This window comes from Zingiber officinale, chromosome 8A (assembly GCF_018446385.1).
Source record: "Zingiber officinale cultivar Zhangliang chromosome 8A, Zo_v1.1, whole genome shotgun sequence".
Classification (NCBI taxonomy): Eukaryota; Viridiplantae; Streptophyta; class Magnoliopsida; order Zingiberales; family Zingiberaceae; genus Zingiber; species Zingiber officinale.
In genome coordinates this window covers 20,182,415-20,192,381 of record NC_056000.1, presented here as the reverse complement: position 1 = coordinate 20,192,381, position 9,967 = coordinate 20,182,415, and the positions used below count along the sequence as shown (strand labels likewise).

The 9,967-nt window shown below is 37.7% G+C and overlaps 1 protein-coding gene across 2 annotated transcripts; it reads left to right on the top strand.

Annotated features, from left to right (window-relative positions):
- The first annotated feature begins 812 nt into the window (after nucleotides 1-812).
- Nucleotides 813-6,219, top strand: LOC122007848 (protein SMAX1-like). 2 transcript variants are annotated; one of them, XR_006119130.1, is made up of 4 exons: nucleotides 813-3,020; nucleotides 3,697-3,982; nucleotides 4,083-5,683; nucleotides 5,865-6,219. XR_006119130.1 is itself a non-coding variant. In XM_042563377.1 (4 exons), the coding sequence occupies exons 2-4, from the start codon at nucleotides 1,831-1,833 to the stop codon at nucleotides 5,565-5,567; spliced, it is 2,961 nt and encodes a 986-aa protein (XP_042419311.1). In that variant the 5' UTR covers nucleotides 813-1,578; nucleotides 1,688-1,830; the 3' UTR covers nucleotides 5,568-5,709. The 2 variants fall into 2 exon arrangements, 1 of the variants encoding a protein (XP_042419311.1); XM_042563377.1 differs by lacking the exon at nucleotides 5,865-6,219 and having other exon boundaries at nucleotides 813-1,578; nucleotides 1,688-3,020; nucleotides 4,083-5,709.
- Nucleotides 6,220-9,967: the final 3,748 nt, after the last annotated feature.

Below are 9,967 nucleotides of genomic sequence, written 5' to 3'. Positions count from 1 at the left end.
GTATCTTTATATACTATTTTCACATTAAAATACGAGTACATTCATCTTATTTTAGCAGGTTTTATTATTTAGTACAACTGTACATGTTCATTTAATTCAAGAAAATGAACGCCTTCATTTAAGGTTTATACGTATAAATTCATAATACACGCGGTGCGGATTTGGCTAATTAATTAAATATATTTTGGGAATTGAAATTGGTGGGCGTAAAGTTGGAAATTGAATGCGACATCAGACACCGTGACCGACTCAAGTTTTTTTAATATTAATTTATTTGATTTGCAGCGAATTATTCTCCCCGAATATTTTATTTTATTTATAGCTCACTTATTTTGGTAGATGGAGCACTGCATTTATGCGTACGAAAAGTGCACGTCAAAAAGTTTCATTTATTACGCTTTTTTTACAGAGAATTCAAAGCGATGAATTTCGCCTGTTTTAAATTTGGGTAATGTTAAATAGTTAAAATTTAACCCTCTAAAATATATATATATATATATATATATTTTAATAATATCATATGTACATATTAATTATATACATGTACATACATACATTATAATTAATAGATAAAAATTTCTAACTGATCAGATTTTGATCAATAATATTTACTCTTTAAATTTTGTTCTCTTTCTCTCTTTTTTTTTTAAATTATTTTATTTTTTAATTAATTAATTATTTATTTCTTTTATATATATATTACCTAGCTGCTAATAAAGAATTCGAAAGCGCTTTTTGGCGTTGCACGTAACTCCACTGCGAGCTTTATCTGCCAAACCACTCACTTGATGAACACGTAAAAGCTACGGCGGAGAGAGCGGTGAAAGAGAAAGACAAAGAGAAAGAGAAAGATAGCAGCGCGTGCGGGCGTGTCATTGCATGGCGTGTTGTAGGAACTGCGAGGGGAGGAATAATAATGGCGGTGATGATTTCCTTGCGCTTGCTCTGCCGGCCCTCAAAAGAAGGGGAGAAAATTATTATTCGGCAACAGTCGCTTGAATGCTGCAACTCAACTGCTCGATTGATTATTCACGGGACAAAATTAGGTGGAAACGAGTAACAATTGCCGAGATCGATCCAGTTCGCTGAGCGATGGCGATCGATGATAAATTTCAGAAGTCGTGGGAGAAGATGGCGAGAAAAAGAGGAATGGGGGGAGAAAGAAACCATACCATCCAAATATCCAATCATGCGAATAAATAAACCAACTCAAAAGAAGACAAGAACTCAAGACGAAACGAACAAAACCAGATTGAATTGAAAGGAAGCAATTCATCAGGAGGAAAAGGAAGAGAGAGAGACATGGGCGCTACTTTATCAAGCAGACGGGCTGAAGTCTGAGGAGAAAAAGGCAGTTGTTTTTGTTTTGTCCTGGGAGAAGCCAACTCTAATCTCCGCCTCAAAAGCCTATCTTTTCTCTCCCTTGATACCTTCACAGAGCAGAAGATTCTGTTCGCCTCCTCCTCGCTCCTCCATCCTCCATCGTTGCTCCACCTCCTCTGGGGAGGAAAGATTAAAATTGGACCTTGCCTTTTCCTTGCTTTCTTTAATCTCTCTCCGTTCCTCTGTTCTTGCGAGGTGGTGTTTGTTGGTTTTTTTTTAATTGCTTTTGTATCAGTTGCTGTGGTACAGTGGTGGCTTGTTTTGGTGAGAGGAATTCTTTTTTCTGATGAAAGTTCTTCACCAGGTGGATTTCTTTTTTATCAATAAAGATCAATCCGGCCACGAGAAGAGGAAAAGTGGTGCTTTTGGGCTGATAAAAGTGAGATTTTTGCGGGGAGAAGAAGAGTTTGTGATGCTTGATCGGTTAGAAAAGAGGAGCAAAGCAAGATGAGGACGGGATTGAGTACGATCCAGCAGACGCTGACGCCGGAGGCCGCGAGCGTTCTGACGCGATCCATCTCGGAGGCGGCTAGGCGGAGCCACGGGCAGACGACGCCCCTCCACGTCGCCGCCACTCTCCTGGCCACGCCCTCCGGGCTGCTCCGCCAGGCGTGCGTCCGCTCCCACCCGCAGTCTTCCCACCCGCTGCAGTGCCGGGCCCTCGAACTCTGTTTCTCCGTCGCCCTGGACCGCCTTCCAGGCGGGGGAGCCGGCGTCGAGCCGCCCATCTCCAACGCGCTCATGGCGGCGCTCAAGCGCGCGCAGGCAAACCAGCGCCGCGGGTGTCCCGAACAACAGCAGCAGCCGCTCCTTGCTGTCAAGGTCGAGCTGGAGCAGCTCCTCATATCGATACTCGACGACCCCTCTGTCAGTCGCGTCATGCGAGAGGCCAGCTTCTCCTCTGTCGCCGTCAAGATCGCTATCGAGCAATCTCTCCCATCATCCGCCTCTACCACGACCACTGCTTCCGCCCGATCCATCGCTTCCTTTGCCACTGGCACTTCTCCCGCCGCCTCTCGTATCATAAGCGGACTAAGTCTAACCAACCGAGCTCCCCCCTGCCACAGCCTCTACATAAACCCTCGCCTGTACCAGCACCACAGCAACGGCGAACAGGTCCGCACGGAGGAAGTAACGCGGGTACTGGATGTCCTCTCCCGACTCAAGAATCGAAATCCAATCCTAGTTGGAGACTCCAACGCCGACGTCGTGATGAGAGAAGTGTTGCAGAGGATTCGCTCCGGAGACGCGCCGCCGCACCTGCTCAACGCCCAAGTCCTTCCCTTTCCAAAGGAAATCGCCACGGCCTCCCCACGCAATCTTTCTCAAATCATTAGAGAGCTCAGCAGCTCGATCGATTCCATGATCGGCGGCCAAAGTGGAGTGATCATCCATCTGGGAGACCTCAAATGGCTAGGGGAGAGCCATGGCTTCTCCGATGCCAGCCAGTCATTGACCGAGGAGATCGGAAAGCTCTTCAAAACGTTCCAGAAAGGCGATCAAGTGTGGTTGATCGGGACTGCGTCGTGTGAAACCTACCTCCGGTGCCAAATCCACCACCCAACCATGGAGAACGATTGGGATCTCCAGGCGGTGCCGATAGCGCCAAGTTCTTCCATCACCAATACGTTCCCAAGGTGAGATTTTTTCCCCCTCTGCTCAATTTCTGCGCGCGTGCATGGGGTATCCATTAATTTTCATGTTTGCTATATCTGGAAATTCATTGATGAAGGAGGACTATTCTTCTAGGAAAGAAATTTAACCAGAAAGTTTCATCTTGTTTCACGGAGGTAGGGCTGTAATAAACAATAAAATAAATAAATAAATTTTAATTATTAAAATCAATAAATAATCAAAATAATTAAAAATTTTAAACAATCAAACAAATTTAAATTGAGAGCTCAATATCATTTAAACCTCGAACCAAGTTCAAGTTATATTTAAATTACTTAAATTGAGAGTTCGATAACATAACCAAGTTAAGTAAAACTTTAATCAAGTTCAAGCTTGTAAAAAATAAATCAAATCAAATCAACCTTAAATAATCATTACAAAGGCTTAATTCATTTTAATCTTGGTCTTGTCAAATAAACTTGAACACAACCTTACATGGAGGAACTTCTTTTAATGCTTCACTTTTAACGAAGGAAAAGAAAAACAGAGCAGTACTGGAATTCAAAAGTGTTTCCCCTTGACGAGTTCACTTGTTCAAATTTTTAAGAATCAATGAAAAAGAAATTTTTGCTTTTTTCGCCTTTCAGAAGTGATAGATCTTGTTTTTGAAGATTATGTTTCTTTCCTTTCAACGTATAGGATTGGAGGCACCGGAATCCTTAGCAACAGTCTGAAGAGATTAGCACCTATGAACTGCACTGGCAGTAGTGTCGCCCCGAAAGAACCATCCGAGATCGCAAACCCTTCGCAAAGCACAGCCCTCTGTCCTCTATGTTCAGCAAGCTATCAACATGAATTAGCTACTCTTGGCTGTAAGGAGTTCAACAAGCCCTCAACTAAAGCCGAGGCAATGCCTCAGTGGTTGCAGCTTGCAATGCTTGACAATGGAAGCAACTCCACTAAGCCATCATCTTCCCTTCTCGAGGTGTGGTCAGGTTTAACTGATATCGTATTGCTCATGCATTGTCGCGTAAGATCATCTTACTTCTTTAAGATTAACAATGTGGGTGTTGCACTCTGTGTAGCCTGAGGAAGAGCAACAACAACTGAAAGAGAGCACCGAGGAGCTATTGAAGAGATGGAGTGCGACTTGTTCCAGCCTACATCCTCCTGCTCAGAGTATGAATAAGCTCCAGTTAACACTATCTCAGAGCACGACTGCACAGCCTACTTCCCCTCCCTGCACTGCTCCGGTGAGGACTGATCTTGTCCTTGGCAACTCCAAGCTCTCCAATTCATCCATGGCCAACACTGATTTCCACGAGTGTATTCAAGATACTTTCTTTGATGAGCAGAGACCTAAAGTTTCTAGCATTTCCGATATCGATACATTCAAGAGGTTATTCAAGGGGCTTGCAGATAAAGTAAGTTGCCAGCATGAAGCAGCATTGGCTGTGGCTACTGCTGTATTGCAATGCAAATCCGGCAATGGAAGACGCCGGAAAGCTGGGGCTAAAGGTGATATTTGGCTTCTTCTTATTGGGCACGACAAAGTCGGAAAGCGGAAGATGGCAAGCGCTCTATCAGAACTGATATTTGGGACTGGACCGACATTCATTGCATTTGGTCATTCTTCTTGCACGGAAGGTGATTACGAAGAGTCTACTTATCACTACCGGGGAAGAACACCTATGGACCGAATCGTAGAAGCAGTTTGCCGGAGCCCGTTTTCAGTGATTATGTTAGAGGACATCGATCGAGCCGACATGGTATTTCAAGGTAAAATTAGGCAGGGGATAGAGAGGGGCAGGTTACTCGATTCACATGGCCGGGAAGTTAGCTTAGGCAGCGTCATCTTTGTCCTGACCACAGATTGGGTTTCAGAAGATCTCAAGAGCTCATATGATTCCCTCCTTCAGCATGAGGAGAAGGTATTGGATTCAGCTTACTATGGGGTGGGATTGGAGCTCTCGATCGGGGACAAGCTTGCGAAGCGTCGTCCCGATTGGCTTCGCGAGGATGATCAATGCGTTAAGCATCGAAAGGAATCTTTGGTCAGCGGCAACCTTTCACTGAATTTGAATTTACCCATGGGAATAGATGCTGAGGGCGGGGAGGGATCCCGGAATTCCAGTGACCTCACCACTGAGCAGGAATGCGATAAGGGCTGCAGGTTGTCAATCTCAGAATTGCTCGGTTTAGTCGACGAAACGATAACATTCAAACCGGTAGACTTCGGCTTGCTAAGAAGAAATGTACTGCAGTCCACTTCAGTGAAGTTTGCTGCCATAATGGGCAACGGGAGTGCGCTAAGAATCGACGACGACGCTCTCGATCGGATCATTGCCGGCTTATGGCTTGAGGGAGCAGATTTTGAGGACTGGGCTGAGAGGGTGTTGGTGCCTAGCTTTAAGCAACTGAGAAATTACTCGAAAACGGATGCCGGGGTCGTAGTCGTCCGGCTATCCACTATAAAAGGAGACCGACCGGCACAGAGACCTAAAAACAGCACCGGGAACTGGCTGCCGACGACGATCACCGTTGCATTTGATGGTGCCAACGACAATTAGTGAAACAGTAGAAACTTGAATGATGTATATATCAGTGGCGGTCATCGATAGGCATAGCTTTGTAGAAGATCAACACAGCCATATGTTTTGATCATGCCCAAAAACACTTTTGAAAGGTTATCTGACATCATTTTTTTCCCTACTTCCTTCTTTTGTTTGATTGATATCTTCCATGAATTCGTCAATCTTTTCTCACTCATTTTTCTGAGATGCTGCGTCCCACCATGTGACTGCTTAAATGTGAAGCGTTGGCGTTGTCTGCACTGGTATGTTCTAAGTCATTGATGGCGTCTGCAGTGGCTGCAGCTTAAAGTTTGGATCAAAACTTCAAGTGCTGCCACTTCTGTCACCTTGACTGAGCTCATCATCGAGCAGAGACGTACCAAGAAAAGATGAAACGCTGGTGGTCCAACGTCATCGAAGACTTGGCAACAGCAACCAAAGAATGTCCTTGAAGCCAAGCCAACTCAGATCTTAAAACCTCTTTTAATGTACGTGGGAAGACTAAAAAAGGATCAGACCAATCAAGATAAGAAGAAGACATGGGGGTATATCGAGCGAGCAACAGGACAAGGCGATGCATGTGCTTCCATTAATTGTCTTCTCGCCTTCTGTCTCTGGACACAGGAAATCAAGTCTGTTGTAAATTATTCGAAACTCGATTTGATAAAAATTTGTTTGAGCTTGTTTAATGAGACTCGTTAAGATAAATAAATAAGTTCAAATTTCACAATATTCAGTTCGTTAACTCGTGAATATTTTCATTAAACTCATGAATCAATTTTTAAATAAAAAATAATATAAAAAAAATAATTTTGATATTGAATTTATAAATTTTATATTTTATTTATGAAATATATAAATAAATATATTAAATTTATTTATTCGAATAAAATTATAAATTTTAATATGAATATTATAATTTTCTCTAAATATATAATTTAGTTTTTAATGAATATTTAATTTTATAATTTATATTTATTAAGTTTATTTAGGCTCGATAAAAATTTCAATAAACTTGTGAATCATGAATATATTTGTTAAATAAAACTTAAGTTCGGCTCGATTATAAACGAGTCAAATTCAAACATTCAAAAGTTCGACTCGGTTCGATTTAATTACATCCCTATCTGGATGATTATTAAACTAACATAAATCTTAGTGGCTAAATGAGAAAATTACTTTACCTAGTTAAAAATTAAATTAAGTTTATTAAAAAATTAATTAAGTATTATTAATAAAAATTAATTATATGTTATTTTTAAAATTAAATATAAAAATATGTGAGAAAGGATATAATTAACTTATAAAATATGGTATTATTTATACATAGCTCATAATCATCCTAAAAAATTTTTAAAAAAAACATTCTAAACTATTCTATAATACTAGTTATAAGAGCATACGTGGATTGGTTTGGAGGAGCTGCTTCTTTATTTTTTTTAATTAAATATGTTTTATTTCTATTTAAAGAAACAAAAATAAGAAAATGTTAAAAACAAAAAATATCAGAAATAGGAAGGAGGGAATATTATAAAATTTTTATAAAAATTTATGAATTTAAATTTTATAAAGATTTATCAATTTAAATTTTATAAAAAAATTAATTACATATAATGTAAAATAAAAATAAGAGATAAGAAATATATAATGAAAATTGTGGGATCAAGTTGTTAAGTGGGTTTTTTTAATAGTGGAGAGATGGTAAGGTTTTTACTTTTAATATGGCACGGATGTGGTAATAAAAAAGTTTATGAAGAGGTTCCATAACTATGGATACCCTAAGAGAAGGAGCTCCCACTATGGCGTGGATTCACCCAAGGAGCTCCCCCATAGTGGGAGGGAGTTTCATCATTAATTACGGGGAGCAGATTGTTCATTGTGTTTTTTTATATTTTTTATTAAATTTTTTTATTTTTTAAATAAAAATATTAAAATAATGGGAAATATTAATTTTTATCTGTTTTAGTTGTTGTTCAACCATTAATTTTTATTTTTTATTTAAAAAATTATATATAAATATATTCTCTCAACTTTCCATTCTTGTTATCATTTTCTTAATTCTCTACTTCTTTCAATCATGGAAATATCTTGATTTATTTCAAGTAGTTGAAAATCTAGATCAATCTATGCTTTATGAATTCGGGAGAAATGAATTGATGGAAAATACGAAAGATATAGATGAATAAAGAATGTTCCGGCTATATAAACAGCAACAAACAGTACATCAAAGAGCTCAAAGTCCTTCTAATATAATACAGAGGAGAAGGTATTTGAATCGGGATCGTGAAATTGGACATGCTCATCTTTTTAATGATTACTTTTCTGATGAGCCAATATATCCTAATGATATATTCCGACGTTGATTATAAATACAAAGAGGGTTATTTCTTTGTATAGTCAATGCCTTAAAAAATCATTCAGAATATTTTCAATAAAAGATCGATGCAATCGGAAAAATATTTATCGCCACTTCAGAAATGCACGATGGCTATTCGTCAATTGACATATGAAGTCCCTACTGATCATTATGATGAGTATCTATGAATTACTAAAACAACTATCATCCAATGTTATTCAACTTCTGTCAATGTGTAATTGAAGTGTTCAGGGCCCAATATTTGAGAAGACCTGATGTCCAACACTTGCATGAAATGAATGAGCAGAGACATGGCTTCCCTGGCATGTTAGGTAGTCTTAATTGTATGCATTGACAGTAGAAAAATTGCCCCATCATTTGGAAATACCAGCTTACTCGGGGAGATCATGGTGTCCTAACAATTGTGCTTGAAACAGTCGCATCTACGGACTTATGTATCACATGCCCTTTTTGGATTGTAGAGTCGTGTAATGATATCAATGTACTTAACAAATCACCTTTATTCAACGACGTCATATAAGAAATACACTCGAGGTTAATTTTATAGTTAACAATATACAATATACAAAAGGATACTATATGAAGGATGAGATTTATCTAGAATGAGCTACTTTCATCAAAAGTTTTCCATGCTTCCAAGATCCCAAAAGAAAAAATGTATAAGGAACGATAAGAGCCCGTGAGAAAGGATGTCGAACTGGCATTTGAGGTGCTCTAATCTCGATGGGTAATGATCAAAGGTTCAAGATGATTTTGATATAAGGATAATTTGAAGGACATCATGTATATATGCATTATTTTGCATAACATGATTATTTAAAATAAGGAAGATGCAGTAGTCAATTGATCGGATGATAAATAAGATCCTCTATCATAAATATTTCAAGGTTCTATCCAAAAATTTCAAGAATACCTCCGGAGAAAATATAAACTACGTGATAATCAACTGCATCATCAACTTCGAGCCGGCTTGGTTAAGTATATCTGAGCACGCTATGACTGTCATCAATGAAAAAATAATTTATTAATTGTTATACATGTACAAGTAATATTTATATATATTTTTAATTATTAATATTATTTCAAATTAATAATTTATGAATTTAAATTTTATTAAAATTTAATTATATATAATGTAGAATAATAGAAAGGTGAGAGAAATATATAAAATGAAAAGTGAGACTTATGAAAGAGTTGTTTAGGGATTTTTTTTTTTTTTATAATGGAGAGATGCGTAGGAATGTTTACTTTTATGTGATACAGATATAGTAATAACGGAGTTCATGGAAAGATTTCACACTATGGTAAGGGTCAGTCAATTTTTTTTTTAATTATGAAATTGTTATTTAAAACTTGGACGAAGATTTTGCAATGAAGCCTTTGGAATTTCACGAGTTGGTAGGATGGGCTGTCGAATGGCTCTTTAGATCCAAATGGCCAATTTATTGCAGCTGGCTTTCAGATCTTATTGGGCTGGATTTACATATTGAATAACGTGCAGCTCCACTTCGCTTTGCCCACCCTTCAATTAATCCCCACTTGTCCACATGGCTCTTTACTTGCTTACGCGTCTTCTCCAAGTTTAATCATAATATTAAAAAATAAAAATTAATTGGACAAAAATCAAGTACATCTCGATTCATACAAATTATCAAAGAGCGTGATTTTTTTTTTTTAACAATAAGAAGACACCCATCAAATATTTTATTCCATGAATATTACAAATGGGTAGAGGGTAACAATTAGCTACTACCACTCATAGAAATTAGAAACTGCTAAATATATTATAATTATTTTAAAATAATTTTAATTAATTTAAAAACTGCTAAATAGATTATAATTATTTTAAAATAATTTAAATAAATTTTAAATTTTAAATTAATAATATTATAATATAATAATATTCAAAATTATATTTAGAGTTTAATTACAACGATTTAACAATTAACATGTAGAAACTAAAATATAAAAAATTAATTATTTCACTTTAATTAAATTAATCCATGCAAATTACTATTGT